The sequence below is a fragment of the Acinonyx jubatus genome, chromosome B3 (assembly GCF_027475565.1).
Source record: "Acinonyx jubatus isolate Ajub_Pintada_27869175 chromosome B3, VMU_Ajub_asm_v1.0, whole genome shotgun sequence".
Classification (NCBI taxonomy): domain Eukaryota; kingdom Metazoa; phylum Chordata; class Mammalia; order Carnivora; family Felidae; genus Acinonyx; species Acinonyx jubatus.
In genome coordinates, this window is record NC_069386.1 from 78,046,988 (window position 1) to 78,074,512 (window position 27,525).

The 27,525-nt window shown below is 36.6% G+C and overlaps 1 protein-coding gene across 2 annotated transcripts in view; it reads right to left on the reverse strand.

Annotated features, from left to right (window-relative positions):
- PRKD1 (protein kinase D1) overlaps positions 1 to 27,525 on the reverse strand; it is a 327,764-nt gene that overhangs the window by 130,319 nt on the left and 169,920 nt on the right. For both annotated transcript variants that reach the window (XM_053224336.1, XM_027065517.2), the window contains exon 2: positions 12,166 to 12,304. In XM_053224336.1, the coding sequence (XP_053080311.1) occupies positions 12,166 to 12,280 (115 nt within the window). In that variant the 5' untranslated portion in view covers positions 12,281 to 12,304. The remainder of the gene's footprint in view (positions 1 to 12,165; positions 12,305 to 27,525) is intronic.

Consider the following 27,525-nt stretch of genomic DNA (forward strand, 5'->3'; position numbering starts at 1 on the left):
ATGTTAAAAGCAAAGAAACGACATGCCAACCAGCAGAATGAAAGTGCTGGGCAGATGGTGGCACGGCTGAGCTATTGAATTGAAGTGTTAAGAGCCACCACCAATCATGGGACATCCAAAAGGGGTATTTGGCAGCTTTTCAAGTGAAGTCCAATACTTTACCTCAAACAAAAATAATCCATGGCCATGAAGCCTTCGGAAAGACACTCTCCAATTGGTCTTTGCTAACGGGGGCAGCCTTCAATGATCTTATTTCACTGATTTTGATGGTATATACAATTTTGACTTTCTTTCCTTCCTTTCTAATCCTCTAAACCCTCCTATCGTAGGGGTGTGTGTGTGTATGTGTGTATGTGTGTGTGTTGGGGAGGGAGAGAAAGAGACGGAAAGAGAGAGATGAATATGGAAACAAAGTATATGTTATAAATTTTTCCCATTACCAAGGGAATTATCGCTGCATAAGAAGTCAAGAAAGCATGCCAATATGTCTTCACATGGAAAAAGGAAAAAAATATAAGATCTTAAACAACTGTGATCAGTATTAATTTTTATTGATCAATCTTGACCAATACATTTTAAAAAATGCATTCAGAATACTGCTATGTAAATTTCTCCAAAGCCCAGAGAGATGATTTTCCTGAATACAAACAGCTGGGCACTATATCAATGAAAGGTTTGGCCTTCAAAAATAGGTTTTTTCCTTTAATTCAAAGCAGCTTATGAAGAATGAGGGAAAAGTTATAGGACTGTTTTTTAGTAAATATTCTACAATTTACATTCACTAAATGTTGTCTTTTCTAACTTGGACAACATCCACTGCCAACTGCTGGTATTTTATTATATTTTGTATGTTTTTGTAAGCCAGCAAAAATTTATTTTTGGAAAACATGTGAGATAAAACAAAGAAATGGAGCCATCCATAAGTTGTATCAGTAGTCTATATCCCATACCACGGTGCTGTATTATTCTTCTGACCTATTTTTTTTTTTTTTTTGGCTCTTATCTACTCTTCCTATCTCCTTCATTTCTCAGATGATTTTACAAGATCCTTATATCCTAGGTAATGTGTTAGATACTGTGCATTATTATCATGTGAATCCTCAGTCTGAAGGTGAGGAAACACACCCAAACACTAAATAGCCTTCCCCATGCCACGGAGCTAATAATGCACTGCTGAGAACTGCACTCAAGCACCTTGGTTCCAGAGTCTGCGCTTTTAACAACTTGGGGTGTTCTGTGTAGCATGTAATGAGATAAGATAAAGAAATTAAGAAGTCTGGAGAAATTGAATATTGTGGCAAATGCAAAGAATCAGTGTGGTAAAAGTAAGACAGTATTGACTTGCGCCATGTTAAAGGTGGCCCATGAATTAATAAAACAGGTATATGAAGTACCCTGTTTCGGGTACTAAAATCTGACAAATTTGTCCTACAAGGAAGTTACAGGGTAATATGGTGGACAATTTCTCCCTTGAGGTTTTGGTAATAAATTTACTACCAAAACATTCAGGTGTGTTAATTACAACATTCCTCTAAATGTCACATCAAGGAACATTTCAATAAAGACATTTCTGCAGGGTATGGGGCGTATGTATGTGTGTGCAATTTGTTCTAGATTCTTAGGAGTGAATTTGGTTTATCTCACTGCTCTAATAGAAATTTTTTTGACAGTGAAATGCTCCATATCAATATGGAAGCTATTATTTAATGTGTCCATTAAACACCTGACATGTAGTTAGTGTGACCAAGGAACTCAGTTTTAATTTTACTTATTTTTAGTTAAATTTCATATAGCCATGCACAGTTATTAGTGTGGACAGGGCAGAACTAGAGAAATGGTTGGGTTGCCTATCTCTCAGCCAATTCTCATGAACAGAATTTCATGTTTGTATAACAGATAGACAAAATAAAAACTCAAACACTTTTATTCTCCAGTTTGAGCCAACAACACAAGAATTTTGTGCTAACTCAACATTAATAATTTTGTCAAAGATTCAGACAGAAAAAAAGCCCTATTCATATCACCTCTGTATAGAAGTGAGCCAAGGAAATACCTATTTATAAGATACTATGGTTGTCTATAATGTTTTTTTTATATTAGGGTCTGGTTCTATAACTCATTTACTTCATTATCTCTGATGTGTAAAAATCTTCATTTTTGAGTTGAAATGTAATTTTTGAAAATAAGCCCCAAATAATTCAGAATCAAATCTGGTTAATGAGGTAGAGGTTTTATAAACCAATTTATATAAAAGGGCAAAGAGAATGAGTGTACTAGTACCTTAGCATATTTCCTAGAATGATTCTAAATATGCAAAGTTCTCTGAGATCCTGTTGTACATTGAAGTGCTGACATAGTAAGATTGACATACATGAGATTGTTAAATATCCAGTCTAAGAAGCAAATATGAAGAACTTATCGTTGCACAAAGACCAGAAAATACAGAGGAAAATTCCCTTTTGTGTGGTTTTCATTACCCCTGTGTTCTTTTTCCTGTTTATCTGAATGAGTTATAATACTGGCTTCAATTAGAGAAGTAATAGATGAAAAGAGAAGAGAAGGAAAAACTATGATTTCTGGCTGGATATCCACTTGCCAGATGGTGAAGAACTAGGCCTTAGGCTAATTCTGTGTGAACAGAGGGGCTTGATACGTCTGTCTCTGAAAACCACAGTATGTAGACAGCCAGAGATCTATGGAGATTTAGATACTGGTTTTAGAACACATGACTCAACTTTTCCTATAGATCATGCCAGCTGACCCTTAGGCACAGACAGCTGTTCTGTTAGGTGCATAAAGCAATGGTGCTCTGATGTGAGGAGCAGGGGTGGGAGGTGGGGAGAAACAGCAGGAAAGATCAACCAGCATCTCAGGAGATCAGTCCTTGGTCCTTCTAGACATGGAAATAGAGAAGTTAGAGGCTGAGGCCAGCTCCAGGGTCACCACTATGAGTTAGTCCAAGTATAGAGTACTGAGGCTCCAGATGAGGAAATGACAATAAACTGATGAAGGCAAGTGAAATTCGAATGGGGTATATGGAGAGATGTATCAAAAAGGGGTGATTGCTGAATACATTTTAGAAAGAAAGCAAGAACAGTTGAAAAAAAAAGAATAGTGGGAAAAACTGATTGAAAGAAGAATGAATTGAGTTAGGTAGCAAATGAGTTAGTTGGTCATGGTGATCAGCATAATCCAGGAGTTGCGGGAATTCGAAAGGAAAATAATTGGTGTTTTATGAATTAGGCCTTATTTTACATGACAAATGTTGTGAAAGACATGGAAATACTTTGAAAGTAGAACTGGATTTCTAAAAATAATTTCTAAAAATAATTAGTTTTTGACAACATGTAGAAGATAGCAAGAAACCAGAAAGAAAAAAAAAAAAAAACATTAGTCAGATGATAATATTGGTATTACTAAGAGATTAGGGCTAGGATAGGCAACTCTAAGAACTAAAATTCAATTCCTACAGAATAGAATTGTGGATACCATATATAGAGTAGCAATTTAACAATTTGCTTACTGGTTTGTTCATTTTGCTAATTCAAGTATCCATCTATTCACTCAACAAATAGACATTAATTGCAACTGACTACACAGGTCCTGAGGATTCAATATAAAAATACATGGATCTTGTTTCAAGAACTGTGTAGTCCGGTGGGGTGGAGGTGGGACAGGAAGGCACAGTACCTCACATTTGCCAGGAATCTTATGAAAGACTTTATATTTATCCTCATGAAATATACAGCCTAACACTATAGTAAAGATATTGCCATTGGTATTTGACAGGTGATGGATAAAGACTCGGGGAAAGGAGATAACCTGCCAGTAATTATGTAAGAAATAAATGGAATCTCTAGGACTCAGCCCAGTCTTTGGCTGGAAGTCCACTAATTATTAAACTAAATTTACATGCATATATGTCATAAAATAACTGTGATGCATATTTCTGAGTTAATATACAGAAAGCACTTAGAACAGTGCCTAACAAATTATAAAAGCTATATGTCTTTATATCATTATCGCTAATGTTTTTCTTTTTTTAAAAAAAAATGTTTTTAACGTTTGTTTATTTTTGAGACAGAGAGAGACAGAGCATGAACAGGGGAGGGTCAGAGAGAGAGGGAGACACAGAATCTGAAACAGGCCCCGGGCTCTGAGCTGTCAGCACAGAGCCCGACGCGGGCTCGAACTCACAGACTGTGAGATCATGACCTGAGCTGAAGTCAGATGCTCAACCGTCCGAGCCACCCAGGCACCCCGCTAACATTTTTCTTAAAGAATAACATGGGGAAGATATTTTTATTCAAAATTAAGCGAGAGAAATGTAACACAGCAGAGTTCAAAATGTGCATAAAGTTTTTGAATGAAATAAGATTCTTCAAAGAACTTTTCCCTTTAGGGTTTGTCTTATGCCCTATGTTACCTGGGGAGAATGTTTTCACTCTGCCCTGACACTTAGGGTTCCTAAAATCATACAGGAGCAATGCACTGTTGTACCATATCTCTCTGGATAATCCACTCTACAAGGAGACACATAATCGAGAAAACTAACAAAGTGAAGAAGAAGTGCTCTGAGCCCCCAAAACCCATTTGAGGTCACAAGTTGGGAAAGATAGAAAGTCTATGGAAATATTCCAACAGCCTGCTCTTTGTATTCACTTTTCTACAAAAATGATTTAACGTAGTACAAAGAAACTAAAATGAACTTTACTTGCAACATAAAGAAGGAAAGAGAATTAATATTAATAATAATAATAAGGAAATGCTGAAGACACACTTAACAGAAACCATACTTTGAAGAAAAGAGTAATGACATGTAATCTTACATTTAAGTTTTCCATTATTACAAAACCACCAGCACAGAGTTGGACAGGAACTGGCACCACTAAGCCTGGAAAACTTAGATGTCCAAACCAACTACAAAGAAATATAAAATGGGTACTGAAAGGCCAGGTCTTTTACAACCTTAATTACTCAAGCAGTATTAACACTGGGGAGGTGCTTCCCATGATTAATGCTCTCTTCCTAAAAGGAGAGAAACAAAACTGTATCTACATAATGTATTCTTGGGGACATAATAATGCAGTGACCTAGTGTATTCCTCTCATGGTTTTCCTCTTCCACTCATATTTCACAGGAGTATAAAACATTGCTAAGCAGTATCTTACATGTGTGAGAAATGGATATAACCGGCATGGTGCCATATAAATCAATAATTTACACTTCCTATAAAAGATAGAAGGACCTTGCCAGAATTTTGCTACCATATATTTTTTCTGGCTTATGGTTTACGCACTGAATCCTAGTAATAGAAAAACATGGTCATAAGGATTCCTTAAATATAGTGATGCTCAGACACAATTTCAGTGTTGATCAGAGTTGTGAAATTGTATCATGGGATCTTATTTAAGAAGGGGCTTGGTTACTTTATTACTTCATATTTTTGTACTGTAACTCTATGAAGAAGAGACTTCAGGTTTTCTTAACCTGATCACAGTTTCTATATTTTATTAAACAGTTATTCTTTTATGAGGAAGAGAGGGATAAGGGTTCTGTGATAAAAATCATGTCAATGGAATTTGTAGCTCATTACTGGTTTTGTTGTTACAAATACCATCAATATTTTCCTGAAATATAAACTTACCATGGTAGGAATTCTCTGAACAGAACCTCAAGAAATCCTGTTTACTGGTCCAAGATCAAAGGGTTAAACTGAAGTTGAGGTAATGTTTATAGTGACTAAGCACTTAGATTCAAATTCTGGTATTCCCTCTACTACTCACTGTAGGATGTGAGCAAGTTAAAATGCATATTTTATACCTTTTAATATCTCTGATTTCACTACCTCCCAGAGTAATTGTGAAAGAAACATTACTTATGTAAACTGATTGAAAAGCTTGCTGCTATTATGTAAACAAAAATTTCTTTCTACCTAACTCCCATATCTCCATAATTCAAATATTACTCTCTGTGAGAGAGAAGTGGTCTACGTGTAGACAGAATGGATATACCTTCTCAGACCATTTGGTCCATGGGTTTGTCCCAGAGGAGTATCCCCACTGTGGACTGCTAGCCAAAGACTCACCATATACTTAGAAGAAAAAAAAGTATTTGTGTTACAGTGAATTTGGGAAGAGATTTTCAAGAGTTATGCTTCATATTAGCAGGCACCAAAGTTCTGAAGAGTCCTGTAATAAATAACTCTTTTAACATTGTTTGACACAACAGCTTTCAAAGTTATCAGACCAGGATTCCCTTTTGCGGTATGTTTAACAACAATGAACATTGTGAGGAAAGGCTGCTTAGAGTGTGAAGAGTAGAAGCAACCAGAAGAGCTAACATTTATTGTGCAGTTGCTATGTGTAGAAACTCTCTGAAGTGCTTCACGTGTTAGCTTATTTTAATTTTTATTTAAAAAACATTTTTCATGTTTATTTACTCTTGAGAGAGAGAGAGAGTGAGAGAACAAGTGGAGTGGAAGAGGGGCAGAGAGAGAGGGAGACACAGAATCTGAAGCAGGCTCTAGCCTCTGAGCTGTCAGCACAGAGCCCAACGTGGGGCTCGAACCCATGAACCACGAGATCATGACCTAAGTCAAGTTGGATGCTTAACGAACTGGGCTACCCAGGTGCCCCGAGTTAACTTATTTTTAATGTTTGCAGTAACCTTACAATGTAGGTGCTGGTGTTGTCTCTATTTTACAGATGAGGAAACTGGGGCACAGAATGCGTAAATGTCTTCACAAAGATGTAAATAGTACAGAATAGAGAAAGGATATGAAGTCAGATGATCTGGCCCTGGGAACTGTACTCAATATTTATGAACACCACTTTACCAGTAGACTAAAGAAAATATGGAATCCATGTACTTATTAGCCTTGTATGATACTTTCACCCTGTATAAGATTCTTTTTTTATTAAAAAACAAAGAAAATAACACTCAATCCTAGAGATTATGCAACTTGTACAAAATCACAAAGGAAATTATTGGTACTATATACCCGAGAAATTAGTTTTCCAGCATCTTGGGACAGGAGCCAAACACACTGAACAACACTTGAGAACAAGACTTGATGTGAGGGAAAGAGCATGTGATCACTCTTAGGTAGCTGGAGCTCTCATTAGAGTCCTCTTCATTTTCTCATTTTCCTACATCAACTATATCCAAGTGGTTATAGATCTCTTCAATTTTAACTCTAAAATATTTCTTATTCTTTCTACTTCATTTTTAGCTCTTCAATCACTGCCTGAAAATAGGCCCACAACCCTTCTGCTTGGGCTATGGCACTAGCTTTCTGAGGCTCCCATCTCTAGATGGTGTGGAACTAATAACCAGCCACATGTGGAAACACTGCTTTGCAAAAGTTACAAATAATACTGCATAATCTATTGTAAAAACTAGTGAAAAATATCTGAAAAAATGGGAGTTTTACCATTAATTAAAGAAGGAAAGTTTCAACATTTAGTTCTAAGACTTTAAAATTGTAATCTTGAGAAATTCTTATAGTCCTCATCTATTTTCCATTTAACCACCTATAAATACACACACACACACACACACACACACACACACACACACGCGCACACACACACACACACACAAACACACACACACATTTATTGGAGGTCAAGCCTCCATAAAACAAAAAAGAAAGAGTTGAGTCACGTGAATGCAGTGCTATTACTAACTTGTATTGCTACAGCTGAATTATCAGACTTTGATAGAGATTCATCACGAGAAAAGCTTCAGATAAATTCCATGAACTTTGTTTTATAGTTCAGTACTATACACTTGAACCTGACTTTGGCGTTAGTAGGAAAAACTTCCACTTGTAGTGCTTTCCTACTCCATAACAATGGTAGCAATCCTAATCCTTTGCTTAGCAGACAAAGAAAATTTGCCAGTGGTGGGAGCATGCATGGTGGGGAACTTCCATGGAGTTATTTCTTTTTTTTTCCTCCAGAACCCAACCCATCCACCGATGAGCAATGTTTTCCTGGCTTACTGGGTCTAAAATACACTAGATCATACAAGCCCTGTTTTTCAAAAAGAAAAGGAGAGAGAAAACTAGCAAATTAGCCAAAAGCAGCCTGGTTAGTACTGACAGATGATTAAAGACCTTGGCAGAAAATGACTTAAGCAACAGAAAATTCTTGATGTTGTCTGAAGAGACAAGAGTATATAACCTTCTTCAAAATTAATCTTTCGATATTTTCTCACATTTTACTCTACTCCTATGTCAGAACATGTTCCTGTTGGTGGAAAAGAACCAGGTTACATTTATGTTGAACTACAGAGTAAAATTTAATTTTTCATGGGGAAAAACAGAAAATTTAGATAAATGAATTTTAACATAAAATTATAGTCTTTAAGAGGAAATTTTCCAGCATTGTTTATGTTCTGAAACTGGTCTAAAGGCAGCAGAGGGGATGTCCAGTGTTTTGTTCTCTTACTTCTTTTACCCATTGCATTTTGAATGAAGTTGATCCTTCACCACACCTTCAGGAAATGGCATATTTCTCTGGCCAATTACAGCACTCCAATATTCTTCAGGGACTGGGTCAGGAATGAGCTAGTGATATGAGCTCCCTGGTATCCAATTATAATGCAATGCATTATATGATATGATTGATATGATATGATATGATATGATATGATATGATATGATATTTTATTAGTACCCATATCACAGGCACTAATTTCTGGTAAGGGCTAAGTCAGTGCACAGCAAGGAGACTTGAACTTTAGTTTACTATTGTGGATATACCGAGAAATAATATTTTTACAACAAATCAATATTTTTATAAATTTTGGAAATGTGATAACTTCTAATGTGAAAGTCACTAGTCAATCAATCAACTCATACAAATTTATTGAGAACCTTAGGTCTATGGTAACAAAAGGATGTGGGGGTAGGGGGAGGAAGAAAATGTCAAACAGTTGTAAGGTTGGTAAAGATGAGTATAAACTGAGACACAGGGGCAGGGGACTGTGTGTCTAGCAGCCATGTGTGGCTCAGGAACAGGAATGGCAAAAATGGATGGCAATGTAAATCAGATTATAGACACGTATAACAGGCCCAACTAGGGTATAGGAAAACATGAGATACTAGAGACTGCATCAAAGTGATGTATGACATGCAGGTGGTGGCCTGTGTGCTGTGGGGAGAGAAGAAGAAAGAAAAATGGTCCTAAAATGGTAGGGAGTTGGTGACTGAAAACTACAGTCAAATGGCAGCACCTAGGATGTGGATTTGGTAGCAACAGGCAAGATGAAGGGGGTGTGCCTGTGTGAAGACCTCAGAGTTGGACCAAGTCTTATTGGTGAGCTCAGGTGTGGGACTGTGCTGCAGGTGCCTGACAACAAACAGGAAGGAAAGGGGCCTGGGAATAGCCAGGACTGTAACGCGGGTAGGGGAGGTTTTAAAGAAAAATCATTTTTAACATTTATCGAGAAAATCACAAGGCTCAGCATTAGAGTAGGAGAGGAGGGAGGAGAATATAGTTGCCAAAGAAGCTAACGGGGAAATGTTGGAGATCATCAATTAAACATAATTGAATGTGTGTACATATAAATACATATTACATATATTATATGTAATTATATATGTTTAATTAAATATATATAATTGTATATTTGAGGGTTAAATGACACTGGGGAAGTGAGACTATGTGGAGCAAAAAAGTTGAAAGGCTCCAGGTTCAAATCTGCAACTAGGCTGTTATAGAACAGCTCCTTTTAAATACCAACAAGATAGCCGATAAGAGCAGAAGAGGCCTTCCTGAGCCTGGTGCTGGGGCAGCAGGTAAAAAAAAGGTTGCCCTTAAATGCCCTCCGAGCAATCAAGGCCAGGGAGATGGAGAAGAGAACATGGAATGGAAAGGGTGGATGACAAAAGAAGCGGGACGTAAACACGATGAGGGTTTTGGTTCGCAAAGACAGCGAGGAGAAGCACAATGCAGTTCTCGGTGCTATGAAGCAATGCAGAGGGCCACATCGGGTCACTGTGCCCAAGAGCAGGTCCTGCTCTATGACACAGAGATCACATGCACAGAGGCAGCCCCTTTCAACAGCGCAGGCACACCCACACACAGCTTGCATTCAATCTGCCTGGAACTGCTATAAAACACTTGACAACAAAAGTAAAACGGGAAGAAAAATAAATTTTGAAATGCAATTTAAAAAATTCTCATATATTTCTGGACATTGCCACAGGCAAAAAAGATTCATAAAACACATTACATTATTTGTGAAGCAGTCTGACTGTGAGTTTGATATGAATTATAGAGAGGATGGATCCAGGGCATGATTTCCCTGAATAATTTATTTCAGGCAGCCCCTACTGCTCAGAAACAGGAAACTGAAAAAAACGACATGTCTAAGCACTAGTTTTTTGAGGCCAGGTGCACTGGTTTCTGAAAGAGTCCAAGAAAGGTAATAGCATGGCAGTTTCTCAAAGAATTAAAAATAGAACTACCATATAATCCAGTTAGATTCCACTAGTAAATCAAAATGATAGATGCGCCCTTAGTGTTTATTGCAGCATTATTTACAAGGGCCAAGATATGGAAGCAACCCACGTGTCCATCCATTAAGAATGAATAAAGAAGATTCAATACATGTGTGCGTGCACACACACACACACACACACACACACACACACACACACACGATGGAATATTACTCAGCCATAAAAAAGAATGAAACCCTGCTCTTTGCAGCAACATGGATAGATCTAGAGGGTATAACAATAAGTGAAATAAGTCAGTCAGAGAGAGACAAATACCATGTGATTTCACTCAAGGTAGAATTTAAGAAACAAGTGAACAAAGGAAAAAGAGACAAACAAAAGATGACTCTTAACTATAGAGAACAAACTGATGGCTGCCACAGGGAGGGGAGGTGGGGAGTGCTCATGACCACTGAGTAATGTACAGAATTGCTGAGTCACTATATTGTACACCTGAAACTAATGTAACACTAGACATTAATCATACTTGAATAAAATATATATACGAAAAAATCATAGAACATAAAAGTGGTTGGCATTATCTACAAAAAAACACATGTAAGCCTTTTCTTTTTTGGTTTTTTTAGCAAGTGGCAACCCTATAAACAAGAAAATTATTACTTTTTTCTAGCAAAACAAGTTGTTTCATAGGATCTATCTACACAATGAAAATGTGGTGATCCCAGGACATCACATAATGATAGGTGATCAGCAAAGACCTAGTGAATTGGACTGCATCCAGGCAAAGTCCAACTGAATTCTAATCAGTGCAACTGAGGCCTGGGCGCTGAACACGTTGAGGAACTTAAAGAAGTAAAATCTAGAATCATTAAAGCCAATGGATTTCCTTTAGTCAAAGAAATAACAAACAAAGGAGCAATACAATCTGAGTTTCTCAATAATTCCTCAATTTTAACAAAAATAAACATTAAAAATCTGGGTCTCTTCACATTGCTGCACTGATCATTTTTGTGAGGATCCCTGTACAGCTGTTCCCTGGCACTTTTTTTTTTTAAGTGAAATACACTGTTTTTGTTTTGTTTTGTTTTGTTTTTTGTTTTTCTGTATTGATACACACAGTTCCATTAGTAACTTGTAAATCCTAAATAAGAAATATAAATCTGGGCAGATATCTATCTGAGAGCAGCTGCTCCTCAAGATGGCATGGCCTCATCTGCTGTAACTCCTGAACTCTGGTTTCCAACTAGGCCTTGGCTTGTAGCAAGCAGGCTTCTGACTTAATGAAAGCAATGGATTCCTACCTAGCCCTGTTGTCATTTCTTGGCTTCCATACCCTCCGTACATGTGGGGCCCTAACACCTGTCTTTCACCGCTGGTGAGTTTTTTTGTTTGCTTTTGCCGCTGTCCAAATGATTGAAGGTGATAAATGAAAGTACGCCTGTGTGTTGCTGGGAGGCTGGGGAGACTGTAAATTTGGGAAAAGTGGGACAATACTGGATGCAGAAACAGCCAATTCAAGGCAAACTGTTTGCTTTTTCTGAAAAAATTTTGAAAGTTCCTGTAGACACAAGCCCAAAATTTCCTTTTGGGCCCAATTTTGATGTATGTTTTCTGTTACCCTTAAAAACTTATGCCCAAGATTTCTTCAAATAGAAATTATTAATCTATGGATAGAGAAATAAAAGTACTACCTGACAAGACAACTTCAATAAGATCGCCTTCCTGGATATCGCTAGCCGTTTTCACCAGCTGAAGGATGTTTTCAGAGGTAGGGTCGTGGCGAAAAAGCAGGATCTTATCATACATTCCATAGAAACCACATTCGGGGAACTGTAAATACAGATACCACAATAGGTTAGATGTCAAAACCTTCTCAATTTAAAATAGAAACCAAATAAATGTCAGGGTAAAAACACAGCTAATTATAAAAGTTCGAAGTATCCAGAACATTGAAAGTGGATAGCAAAGTTGATACTCACATACCTCCAAGTCAGGAGGAAAGAAATCACATGTGATAAGGGCAATAAGGACCAAACAACCTTCTAATTAGAGGGCAAGAAAATGGAAGAATATGAGATAAAAATCAGAGAGACTCCTGGCAGTGAGGTGGCTAAGAAATATAATAGGTGGGAAGAACTGTGCATTCTCACAAGATCTATGGCAATCCAGTAGCATAAAAATGGGAATCAGTTTATTACAATTCCATTACACATATTGTTGCAATCTGCTTGCAAAAAAAAAAAAAGGTCAGTCCATTTTGGCATATTCAAAAATATGAGATGACTCAATAAAACTGATCATGTTCTGTGTGCGGGCTGACTCAGGAAAGCACCAGAGGAGACAAACCAACTCTCCTTTTTTTTATTGCCCATACATTGTATTTAATTTTCATGCAATCTAAGTTAAATAGATTATGAACAATAGTTAACAATTTGTTTTAAATACATACATAAGGCTTAAATTATGTTTTAAATACATACATAAATACATAAGGCTTAAATTCCCTCCACAGGGATAAATCCAAGAGTTTATTACTCAATAGCAGGCATATAATGAGTGATATTTTATAGGAGAAAAACCTAAAAAATTTTAACGGTAGCAATTACTATTATAATATTAACAATTAATATTATTCCCTGTATTTCCCATCTCCCTCCCAAAGCAAGAAAAGGTTCTAAATTCAGACCACAGTCCTAATGTATAATTCCATTTTAAGAGTAGAATTATTTGATCAAAGGGTAAAAACATCCTTAAGGATCTTAAAGCGAACTTCAAGCCATTAATAAAACTACCAATCCACAATCTCATGGGCAGTGTTAAGAGTAGGTCCATCTGCACTGGCATTGGGTATTTCTGTTAAAACAATCAAACAACCTAAGTTAATTTTTATGTGTAAAGGACTCTTTTCTCACATACAACTTTTTCACATAATTATTAAGAATTATGATTTCTTTTATATGTTGATATTTGTAATGTAGTGTGAAAGGTCATAGTCAAGGAGAGAATACTGTCTTTTTAAAGTCAATAAAAGTGTATTTTAAGGGGCTACTGTCATGGAAAAATGTCCAGAATGTGGTTATCTTCTGCAGATAAATACATTGTATTGTGAATTCCTCTTTATTTTTTCTTATTAATAAATTTAGGGGCTACATTCAAATGACGCATTTTGTATAAATTAAAATTAAGTATATTCAGATCATCCTCTTGCTTAAGAGTCTGTTGGTGACCAAGCTTAAAACTACTTCGGGGCGCCTGGGTGGCTCAGTCGGTTAAGCGTCGACGTCAGCTCAGGTCATGATCTCACGGTTCATGGGTTCGAGCCCCGCGTTGGGCTCTGTGCTGACAGCTCTAAGCCTGGAGCCTACTTTGGATTCTGTGTCTCCCTCTCTCTATTCCTCCCCCGCTTGCACTCTGTCTCTCTCTCTGTCTCAAAAAGAAGTAAAGATTAAAAAACAAAACAAAACTGCTACTACTTATCACTTAGAAAAGCTGGCTTCCAGAGCACCCGGGTGGCTCACTCAGTCAGTGAAGTGTCCAACTTCGGCTCAGGTCATGACCTCACATTCCTAGGTTTGAGCCCCATGTTGGACTCTGGGCTGACAGCTCAGAGCCTGGAGCCTGCTTCAGATTCTATGTCTGCCCCTCCCTCACTCGCACTCTTTGTGTGTCTCTCTCTCAAAAATAAATAAGAGTTAAAAATTAAAAAAAAAAAAAGTTGGCTTCCTTAAAGCAAACACAAGAGCTGAAATGATGTTACTGCTTTCATTGTGTTAATTAAAAGAAAAATAAGTTCCTTTTTTTGGTAATAAAAATATTTTATTATTATTACTTTTTTAATACTTATTTATTTTATTTGAGAGAGACAGAGCACGACCAGGGGAGGGGCAGAGAGAGAGCGGAAGGCACAGAATCTGAAGCAGGCTCCAGGCTCTGAGCTGTCAGCGCAGAGCCTGACATGGAGCTCGAACTCATGAACCATGAGATCATGACCTGAGCTGGAGTTGACTGCTTAACCAACCGACTGAGTCACCCAGGCATGCCAACAATATTTTTAGAGTACAAGGAGGAAAGAGTACTGTTTTATAGGGAAAAGTACAATACCATTTTCCCTAACTTAAAAGCAATGAATAGTTCATATACTATTTTAAAAATCAACTTCACTGAGATATAATTAACAAATAAAATGGATAGAAGTCTGTATTTTGACAATCATCAACACTCATGCAACCAAAGTCACAATCAGGCCAGAAAACGTTTCTTTTAAATGTTTATTTATTTTGAGAGAGAGAGAAAGTGTGTGCATGTGAGTAGGGGAGGGGCAGAGAGAGAGAGAATCCCGAGCAGACTCCATGTTCAGAGCCCAACTCCTGGCTCGATCCCAGGAACAGTGAGAAATCAAAAGCCGGATGCTAGATCGACTGAGCCATCCATGCACCCCAGGCCATGAAACATTTACATCAACCTCCCCCAAATTTTATTGTACCCTCTTGCAGTTGATGCTATTTACAATGTTGGCCCTATGCACAGATTTGCTTTTTGTCACCATAGTTCATCTGCTACAGAGTTTCATACAAATGAAATCATACAGTATATACTATATACTCTTTTCTGGCTAACTTCTTTTGCTCACTATATTTTTGAGACTCATTTATACATACTGCCTTTGGGAATCCTCTCTATTTATCAGTTACTAGTATTTCATTACATGGACCTAGGATAATTATTTACCCTCAGATGGACATTTGTATTCTTTTTCCAATTTGTGGCTATCACAAATAATAATGCTATGAACATTTATGTGCAAGTATTTATTTTGGTGGGTGTTTCTCAATTTTTATGAGTAAATAGTGAGGAACAGAATTTCTGGGTCATATAATTGTACGTTTGATTACATATTAACACATTATACTTATTATTGGTGCTTTATACTAAGCCATAAAGTCAGGTAGGGTCTTTTTTTTCTTTTCAAAATTGCTTTGGATATTATAGGTCTTCTGAATTTCCATACACATTTTAGAATCACTTTGTAATTTCTAAAAAAAAAATCTGCAATGACTTTCAATGATATTACATTGAAACAAACATAGATCAGTTGGGTAGGACTGTATTTTAACAATGCAGAGACTTGTACTTTATTATGAACAAGATATATTGCCCTATTTATTAGTCTCTTAAATTTCTCTCAAAAATGTTTTGTAGTTTTCATTGTACATGTCTTAGATATATTTGCTAAATTTGCCTTTAAGTACTTGGTATTTTTGTGCTATTTTTAAAATTTATTTATTTTTGAGAGAGCACACAGGAGAGGGGCAGAGAGAGAGAGGGAGAGACAGAGAATCCCAAGCAGACTCCACGCTGTCAGCTCAGAACCCAATGTGGGGCTCAAATTCACAAACCATGAGATCATGACCTGAGAAGAAATCAAGAATTTGACACTCAGATGCCCCTTTATGCTATTTTAAATAGTTCATTAAGGTATAATTGACATACAATAAAATTCACCCTTTTTAGTGTGTAGTCCTGAAAGTTTTTACAAATGTGTATAAAAACTACATACCATATATGTGCTATACACAAAACAGCCAAGATATAGAACAGTTCCCATCACCCCCTAAAATTTCTCCATGCCCATTTATTATCAACTTCTCCCCTGACCCTTAACCCCTAGAAAATACTGATCAGCTTTCTGTCTCTATAATTTGGTCTTTTCTAGAATGTCATATAAATGATATTATCCCATTTCTATTGTACCTAATTTTGAATCTGACTTTTTTCACACTTAGTGTAATAAATCTGAAATTGTCCATTCTGTTGTATGTATCATTAATGTATTCCGTTTTATTGCTGAGGAGTGCTCCATTGTATTGCATGGATACACCAGAGTGTATGTACCCATTTCCCAATTGAGGGGCATTTTAGTTCCAATTTTTGACTATTACAAATAAAGTTGCTATAAATGTTCACTTAGAGGTTTTTGTGTGAACACAAGTTTTTATTTCTGTGGAGTGGATGGAAGTATCTGGATAACTTTATACAAAATTGCCAAAATGCCTATACCATTTGACATTCCCACAAGCAGTGTATGCGAGTTCCAGTTGCTCTGCATCTTTGACAGCACTTGGTAATGTTGGTTGCTTTTATTTTAGACATTCTAACAGGTATATAATAGTATCTCACAGTTTTAATTTGCATTTCCCTAATGACTAATGAGGCTGAGCATCCTTCCTTGTGCTTATATGCCCCGTCATGCACACAACTGATCAACTCCTCTGCCCATTTTTTTAAATTGAATTGTCTTATTATTGAGCTGCAATAGTTCTCTATATATATTCTAGATAAAAGCTTTTTATCAGATATGTGTTTTACAGATTTTTCTTCCAGTTTGTGGCTTGTCTTTTCATTCTCTACCCATTGTTTTCTAAAGTTCTTAATTTATATGAAGCCCAACTTATTTCAAATATTTCCTTATGGATCATGCTTTTGGTTCAAGACCTAATAAATCTTTGTATAACTGAAAATAACACAGATATTCTCCTATGTTTTATTCTACATTTTATGGTTGGGGGTTTCATATTTGGATCTATGATACACTTTGGGATGATTTCTGAATGAAGTAAAAAACAGATCAAGGCTCTTTTTTTTTTTTTTTTCCATATCCTTAAAGATTTGAATAGAGTTGGTGGAAGTTCATCCTTACTGTCTGGTAGAATTCTCCAGCAAAGGCATATAAGCCTGAGTTTTTCTACTAAGATTTAGCTCTTAGATAGCACTACTTAGATTTCAATTTCCTCTTAAGTGAGCTTTGGCAGTTTTCTTTGAAGGAACCTACTCATTTCATCCAAATTGCTGATTATCTAGGCAAAAAGACTTTTTAAAATATTATTCCTTTATCACTTTTTTAACATCTGTAGTGTCTATAGTGATGTCTCTTAATACTTTCTCATAATTTGTGTCTTTTCTCCATTTTTGCTAGATCAGTCTCTGACCATTGGTCAGTTCCATACTGTTGGTCTATAGATCTATTTTCAAGCCAGTTCCATGCTGTTTTGATTACTATAACATATCTTGAAATCAGAAAATATGCCTCCAGTGTTCTCCTTCTTGCTAAAATTGCTTGGGATATTTGGAGTTTTTTGTAGTTCCATATAGATTTCAGAATTGTTTCTTCTACTTCTGAAAAGTGCTGTTGGTATTTTGATAAAGATTGCATTAAATCTGTAGATTGCTTTGGGTAGTATGGACATTTTAACAATATTAATTCTTCTAATACATGAACGTAGAATGTCTGTGTTTTTTTTCCTTTCTTTGAGCAGTGTTTTATAGTTTTCATTGTACAAGTCTTTCACCTCATATTTTCACATAAATCCTTGAAAATTCTTTTCTACTAAGTCTATCACTTCTACCATTTCTGGTTTACTTCCATTAACTCTTTTGATCCTGGTTGTATGTAACATTTCCTCCTACATTTCCTGCTTTTTCATAGGTATACTTTTAAAAAAAATTGAAGTACAGTTAACATACAATGTTAAGTTAGTTTCAGATGTACAACACAGTGGTTCAATAATTCTATATGTTATGCTAAGCTAATCACAAGTGTAGCTACCATCTCTTACCATGGAATGCTATTATAATGCCTTGATTGGCTATGTTTGCTATGCTGTACCTTTCATCCTTATGATTTATTCATTCCATAACTGGGAACCTGTACCTCCCACTCCCCTTCACCCATTTTTCCCAATCCCCTACCTCCTCCCCTCCAGCAACCACCAGTTTGTTCTCTACACTTATGGGTCTATATCTACTTTTTCTTGTTTGTTCATTTGTTTTTTAGATTCCATATATAAGTGAAATCATATTGTATTTGTCTTTCTCTGCCTGACTTTTTTCATTTAGTGTAAAAATAGAAATGCTATATGATCCAGTAACTCTGCTACTGAGTATTTACCCAAAGAAAATAAAAACACCAGTTCAAAAAGATATATTCAACCCTCTATTTATGGCAGTATTATTTACAACAGCAAAGATACAGAAGCAACCAAGTGTCCACTGATAAATAAATGGATAAATAAAATATAGTGTGTGTGTGTGTGTGTGTGTGTGTGTGTGTGTGTGTGTGTATGATGGAATGCTACTTAGTCATATAAAAAAATGAGATCTTGCCATTTGCAACAACATGGATGGACCTAGTGGGTATAATGCTGCCAGAAATAAGTCAGAGAAATGAAGATACCATATGATTTCATTTATCTGTAGAACCTAGCTGTACTTTTTAAATTAGATGCCAGATTTTATGAATTAATGTGAGCAGTTGGACTTTGTTGTCTTCCTTTGAAGACAACATTGATATTTGTCTTAGCAAAATATTAAGATAATTACAGATCAGTTTTATCTTTTCAAGGCTTATTTTTAAGCATTGTTAAGGCAGCTCTAGAGTAGTATTTCCTCTAGGGATAGTTTAACCCTACTATTAATATATAATTCTTTGAACATCTCTATGGAATACCTGATGTGTTCAGTGAAATTTCTCCCATTTGCCTGATAGAAACTCAACAGTCTCCCAGCCCTGTGTGGGCTCTAGAAAGTGTTCATTTCACAGCTTCCCAGCAGCTGCTCTTTCCTCTGACTTACAGATTTTCACCCCACACACACACACAGATTTGTATTCAGTCTAATACTCAAGCAGACTTTTAAGCAGATTTCTGAAGCTCTTTCTCTGTATATGTCCTACCTTTCTAGTATTTCTCCCCTAAAAATCCTTTGACCTGGTCACCTTGAGCTCTATTCTGTGTCTCTTCTGTGCAGCCAGACAAGGAGGTTCTCTCTCCCTACACTACACTCTGGATCCTGCATCCAGGCAGAAAGCTCAGACAGCTATAGTACTTACCATGTTTGTTTCTCTTCTCTCAGGGATCACAGTCCTGCATTCCCATTGCACAATGTCTAAAACAGGCATTCTACATATTTTTCATGGTTTTCTATTTGTTTGGAACAGATGAGCCTATCCCATACCAGACACTCCTTGTGAGTAGAACTCAAAAGTCTCATGTGCCTTTTAAATATAGAATGCTCATCTTTTCCACCCAACCTTTTGACTGCTTAATTCTATGTAAACAGCATTTGCAAGAAAAGCCAGTTAAAGAAAAAAAAATGTCTTCAATTGATAAGAGTATATTCTAAGATTACATTGAAATAAAGATACAAAATGCATTTAATAAAATTACAAAATTAAAAATTAAAACTCTTAAACCTCACTTTGAGAGTCTGGACTAAACTTTTACTGAAAGAGTTTTCCCTGATTGAACACAAGTGTTCTTCAAAATACACTACATTAACTAATGCATGGATGCTCTTACCATATCCTTTCCAAAACCATGAATAGCTGATTCTGATTCACGATAGGAAAGAGAAAATTGAAGGGATACAGTGTCTGAGTTGGGGTGAGTAGACAATTGTAGCTGGGGAGGAAGAGAGAGAAAACAGCAAGTGTTTCCCCAAAGAAGAGCCAAACTTTACAGTGTCTTCTAACTAATGTCTTGTGGACGTGCTGTGTGGTGGAGGGACCAGGTGGCAATACTGAAGTGGGGGCTTCGGAGACAAGGATTCTGCCGCCTCATCACAATTTCTGTCAATGTGTCCATACGCCTCTTGCTTGCTTCAAGAGCATCACTATATTCTGTTTCTTTATGGTCCTATATTGCTAACGTTTGACCATCACATTCTGTTTACAGAGAGGCCTCTGTAAAACTGTGGGTATATGGAATGGATGATTTTGTATTCAAGTAAGGCTTGAGTGCCTCACATGCTAATTATTATATTTCTTTCTGACTCACAAAACACTTTTAAAAATAAGAATAGATAGCATAATGCCAATATATACAACACATATCAAAGCTATTATTTAAAAAGACTAAATTAAAAAAAAAGACCGCATTATAAATATTCATGAAGGGCGTGGATATCCTCTCTCCCACATTCCCTCTTACTAGGTCATAGACATGGCTGTTCTCTCTTCATTAACAAGCCATTCAGAATCAGGTTGTAGAGCCTTGTGAAGAAGGGCACAGGGGTGAACATGAAGGCCTAGCCTCATGAGACAGTTGTCATGGCAGCAGAAAGTGAGGGTTCGATTTTTTTTCAGATTGTACCTTTTCCTATTGGCCAGAAAAAAATATATGCACATTTGCCTTTTACTGTGTAAGAGAAAAAAAAACGAAACAAAACATCTTTTCTTTGATGTAACATAACATTCTGCTTAAATAGAAAATATACAATAAGACTTCCAAAAATTATATTTAAAAATCATGCCTGGAAGGTGAAAAGTATAACAAAACAATGCCTGACAACGAGAAGAGAACATATTGGGGGAAAACACTCATGGAACAACATTCCCTAATTTGGTCATAATCATCTGTTTTTATGTGAAGGTGTGTGAGCTTTGAAATCTGAAAACCCTCATTAAACTAAACAGGCTTTCAAAAAGGCTCAGAGGCTTGTAAACTCAGCTGGAGCTTATTACAAGATCAGTTCTGTGTTTCACAGAGGCTTTGTGGTCGTGAGCACAAACATCTGAGATAAGTGATTTCAAGCTCACTCCAAGTTTCACTGTAACAAAACTGGCCACTGTGAAAATACGGCCAACAATCACGGCACTGGTCCTAAGCTCTTTAATTCTACCCTATGCTGGAAACCTCTGTGCTGCTGTGTGTATCATTTGGCATTTTTGACCACAGAGCACAATTTACTGTTACATTTCAGTATAAATTCATGGCTGGCCAGACAATGTGCTCCAGAGTAGAATAAATACATGTTTTAATGAGTTGCTGAAATGCGACCTGGCCAACAGGAACTCTAAGGAACAAAGGGTGCTTTTCCACAGTTGAGGCCAATCACAAAGGGCAAGAAACAAGCAATACCAGAAACAAATTAATCTATGATTCAGTCAAGTAGAAAAAAAGAGAGAAAGAGAGAGATGGCCTAATTAGGAAATGAAAATACACTGCCAGTTTACTTTTGCTGAAAGGTGACGAAAATCCTCGAATTAAATTATTCTGCTCAATAACAAGACACATCAGGCACCTGAATATTGTACTCTTCTCATAGAAGAGGCTTTCCAAGTTATTTTCAAAGACCTCTCCTGTTTGTGACAAGTGGTGTCATGACTGGCCACCCTTAATGAACAAAGAAACTAGAAAGGTGCCACCACTTGCTAGTTTGGCCAGAATACTCCCTCAGTATTGTTGCTGGAGTACTGAGACAACAAGGATACATTATGAGCAACTATTTTAACAAGAACGCCTAAACAGCTGGGTGAAACTCTATCTTGATTCCCTTGTCGGAGTTGCACCTGAATGATGTCTGCATTGAGCTGTAAAAGCAGGAAAAGTTAGGCAGTTGATGATGATTCTGAAAGCAGTGGATCCTTAAGTCAATTGGATCCTGCCAAGGGATGTTGCGAGCGAGCACTAAGGTAATAGTCATAAACTTGGATCATTAACTCTGCCTAGGAAACTAACCTATCCCCTTTTTAATGACCTCACAATTAAAAAAAAAAAAGTCTGATAACAAACCAAAAATTTAAGTACTGTATATAAAAGATAAGTACATGAAAAAACAAATTCTTAGTGAATAACATGATTATCATGTACACAGCATTACAGCTGTATCAACAAACAAAATTACGAGCTGGTTTAAGCCCATCAAAAGCATGAACACTAAATTTTCATTTAGAAACAGAAGTTATAAAGTGAAAATGAAAGGGGAAAAGAAAAAGTGAATAATTCATACTATCTGAAGGCATATTCCTGAATTGTATTCAAATTTGGGCACAAGCTCTTTGATTTGGTGATTTCACAACCTCAAAAAGACGCACATGAAAAGAATTCCATCCTAGGACCACACAGCTATGCGACTAATTTCTGAATGTAATCTTAGGACACAGAAACCGGAAAAAAAAAACACAAAAAACACACATTTTAACCTTTCTTTTTTCCTCCTGCCCTAACTCCTCTGCTCAAGCCCTCCTGCCAAGCCAGGCAGAAATGGAATAGCATTCCACCACAATAACTAAGAACCACTGTCAAAGGTAGTGCTTTGCTCTCTCTCCTGGGTGGCAGCTGTTATTATAGATTCTTGGTCGAATCATTTATCTCTCAGTCCAAAAGATGTGATTCATGAAAATAAATATGCAATACCTATTTTCATGAAATGTTTTTAAAAGCCTTTGCATAATTCCAATTTCTGGAATGATGATGGCTAAATGATAGTTCCAGTGGTGAAATAAGATGATGTATCATACACTGCCCAAGCCATGAAAAACGACACAACTGTCCACTGCAGAGCCAGGAGCACATGCATTCTCCATTTTATCTTGCTATTTTCTGGGCCATGGGCATGCTGTCCAAATGCAGATAACTCTGGCAAACAATCCCGGCCCTTGCCTTCCTCCCTCTGCAGTTCTTTCTCTTGCCCACACCGGCAGTCACATGACTCTCTGCTCCACCAACCCCAATGCTTCCTTTGAAAAGGGATGCCTAACACCAAGGGTCTATCAACTTCAAAAATCTTCAAGGACCAAATTTACAAACACAGAAGTCACTCTGATTAGTCCTCTCTCCACTCACATGCCAAAACACTTCCTCTTCTCATTCAAGACAGAACTTCAATTTATTCCACTCTTACTTTCCTAAAGGAAGATCTAGAATCTGATCCATGCACTTGCTTCTGCTTAGATTTCCTTTTTTCAGCCACTCTCCTTTCCATCAAGTTCAAAATCCCATTGTTGAAGCAATCATTTTCATTCATAATTTTACATTTGGACCCTCTGTTTGCATTACAGAAAAGAAAAGTAAACAGAAAAAGATATTGAAAAAAGAAGGAATATATTTCATCAAAGAGAGGTCTGCTTGGAATCTTTAGATTAAATGTGAAATGGCAGATTTTGACTATGAGACTTAAAAGTCGATTGTACTATAAGACACAGAAACACGCATGTATACTGAACTTGCAACACCTTTGGGGAATAATGCTAGACTAAAAATTCTTCTTCCTAGGGCATATAAATATATTGATGTTATATACCAGATATTGCTAAAGAAGTCTGTTTAATAAATCACATGCTTATCTTTAAGGCAGGAGATGTGACTCAGTTGATGCATAATTATTAGTAGAAACTTCTACTTTAATTTGAATAGTATGTCATCTATTAAAAAGACAAAGGCAGTAAGGAATGACTTAATACATCATTAACTCTAATGCAGCAACTTCTGGGTAGAGACTTCCTGGAGGTACTTGAAATCATTATTTTGTTGTACATAATTTTTAAGGTTTAAAATAAATGCTCATATCAAGCAATTATAGGTGGTAATAATTAATGAGAACCTCACCAGTGTTGTGTAAAAACATATTATCCTGCATTATACCTTGACAGATTACTAGTCAGTGATAGCTATTAGAAATCTTAGTAGGCACTCTGAAATTATTCACACAACAGTAATTAGGTGTGTAGATGTGCAGCTTGGAAATGGGGAAAAAATGTACTTCACTCTGTCTCACTGAATCCAACTGTCATTATAGAATACTATATATTTTTTATGTTTATTAACAAGGCTACATGGTTGTTCATTATTTTAATGAATTAATGATGATGGATGCATGTGCTGGATAAAATGAAGAATATGACAGCAACTAAAAAGGTTTTACCAAAAATTAAGAATCATTAACTTTGGAGAAGAAAATTTTCCAGAGTTAATTTATTTTATCTTCTCATTTAGAGAAGTAGATTGGTGCCCAAAATTAACTAAGGAATCTATCCAAGGACACAGTGCTAGGTAAAGCCAGAACAAGGGTGAGAAGCCTAATTTCCTAAATCATATTGTTTGATCTTTCCTCACAGTTCTACTTCTCCTAGAAAGGAAATACAGGAAGATTGGTCAAATGTACAGCCAACAGTGATTCAGAACTGAAAATCCTGAGCACTTTTCTTTGCCAGAAAGTGCTGGACCTGGGTTCATAGATTTTGGATTTTGAACAAAACTAAGGTAAATGACTTAATGAACTTTAAAACAGCTATTCTCTGCCAATCTTCAGTTCTTACTAGATAGACAAGTCATTAAAAGGTTCGTGGCAATGAGGAAGGCCATTGAAGGCTGGGTGACAGCAGAATGGACAGCTTTTATAGCAGAAGAAAACTGGTTGGGGTCATTAAGAGAAGGGGGGCAGTCTTACACATCCTACCTTCAAAGGAGAGTTTTATTATAAGAGAACTATAATTGATATTTAAAGAATTATTGGTTCTTTAGATAAAAAGAAACACATAGTACTGAGTAATACATTTGAAAAGGTTTCCATTAAATTATCTAAAATAAAATTGGAAAATAAAATGTATTCTTATTTGCAAAATGTATCTATCATCTTCATTGATGATAATAAATGAGGGATAATTATATTAGTGTAGTACACCTGTGTGTGTATTTCAGATGCATGAAGTATAATTTTTCATTAAATTAAAATTAAATTGTAAACTTGAACACACGCAGACCACTGACCAGAAAATGCTAGTTTACTATTACACATTTACAACAAAGTATTTATGTAATCTTTAATGATGGCACTAACTCTCAGATTGTTTGGGACTGTATAAATAGCTTGCTCACTTATGCAAGTCAGTTAAAAAAATCAACCTTTAGTAAAATAACTAAATGAATAAACCATCTCCTTTTTAACTGTTTACTCTTATGTTATAAAATGTTTGATTTTGACTAAATCAGATACCAAAGCTATCTGAACAATATGCATAAAGGAACAGGAAATGGGTATGGGACACCGGCCTTCCAAACAAAGTTCAAAAGCTGATGTCACAAATCTAACCATCTCAAGAGAGATGCAGACATATCATGGCACACCACAAGTGCTCACAGTCCTTCATTCACTGAGTAAATACTGAGAAAACATTTAGGTACTATGCCCCTAGCTAGATATGTAATGATAAATGAAGCCAGATATGGTCCCTTCTTCTCACAAGATAAGGAAGGGGAGATTGTCCAAGTAGGGGAGATAGACATTAGATAGGTAATCCCACAAATGAGGGTGTAACAGCACAGTGAGGTAAGTATAATGAAGAAATAGAGCACTATTCTAAGAAGGCCTACAACAAAGGAATATAACAAAGGACTAGACAGGGAATTCGGAAAAGCTTCCCTAAAGAAATGGCATTTCAGCTCAGATCCAATGTTCAAAAAGAGTCACTTAGGAAGGAGACTGGCTGGAGGTGAGAGCTGCTGGCAGAGCAAGTACCTGTGCAAAAATCTTACATGTTCTTTAACTTTAACAGTAACAGTGATACGTCTCCTTCGATTAATGAAGAAAGGCAGAAAAAAGTACTCCTGGTTCCTACACCATTACCCCTTCATATCTCACGGTAAGCCACATTGGGACTAATGCCTGGGTCAGGATCTACTTTATAGCCCTGATACCACATGAGACCCCACAAACTGCTTATCCACTAAGAACCCCCTGGACTTAGGGGCACCTGGGTGACTCAGTCAGTTGAGCGTCCAACTTCCAACTCAGGGCATGATCTGGGAGTTCATGAGTTCGAGCCCCACATCAAGCGTGCTGCTGTCAGCACAGAGTCCACTTCAGATCTTCTGTCCCCCTCTCTTTCTGTCCCTCCCCCACTCCTACCTGTGCTCGTTCTCTCAAAAACAAATGAAACAAAAAAAAAAAGAATCCCCTGGACTTAGACCTAGATCTGAATTCAATGATAAAATTAACATTTCTCAAAGCCTATATGTACTTACTCCATGAGAAACTCTATGACAATAAGGTTTGAAATTAAGTTTGGAAAATGTGTCATACACTATACCCTTCTCGAAAATTTGCCATGCACTTTATCATAATTAATGTTTATTAAGAAACCTGTCTCTCAGCACATTTCTATATTTGACACATATACATGTATATATGTGACATATCATATGTATTATGATTGGTTGTTTACTGATGGGTTACTGATTGGTTGCTTCCCAGAACCACTGTAGAGGTTATGTTAAATAAACTAACATATACACAGTATTTATAATAGACTCACAGAAAATGATAGGTGTTTGTTTTTGTTATTAGTTAGTTATATAAGTAGTTAGTTACAAGAAAACCAAGATTTCTTGGTCACTCTAAAAATTCCAGATGGGGGGATCACTCAAATGCACACATCAGGCATGCTTTAGTGTCCTGATATTTCTGCTTCATTCCCATAGCTTCAACATAGTTCACATGCTTTCTAATTGGCTTGAGCAAGATCCTGAAACTATAAAAAGCTACGTACACTAAGGCTTTTTTCAGTTCCAGTTTTGTGAATTTTCTGATACAAATGTTCATTATACCTAAGGTACCTTATTTTTACTCAAAACTAACCTATATTTTATGAAAATAATTTAATTAACTAAATTTTAAACAACTCCCTTCCTTATATTTATTCATATTATAACATTTGGTGTTAATTTCATGTGCTGTACTAGAAAAAAGCAAGATTTGGATGTTGGCATTGATACTGTGGAATTCCATTGTTCTGACTGTGCTGCTAATGATCCTTTGGTTCCATGGATAAAAATCTCATTTCCTGAAAACCAAATCCCCAAGGAGCCGCTTTTTTTTTTCTTCTTTGTACTGATAAGCAGGCAGTGCATCTGATTTAAAGGATCAAAATGAAAACAATTTCTCTCAATTACTTAGATGTTCCCCAAGATAGGAAAGAATTTCTTCACCCTCTGTAAAATGCTATACAGCTTCTGGAAAGAATGCTGTAGCATGCAGAAGAGTTAGTAATGGCCAAAGATAATAAAACCACCTGCCACCCCACCCAAAGTAACATTTAATAAATTGGCCTTTCAGTTTAGTCTCAAGGGGCCAGATGTCCTCAGCTGAGCTCTCAGGCAAGAGCAGCCTTGGACCCACCTACATAGACCTCTTGAAGCTTGTATTAAAAAGATATCTGCAGGGTGCCTGGGTGACTCAGTTGGTTAAGTGCCCAACTTCAGCTCAGGTCATGATATGGT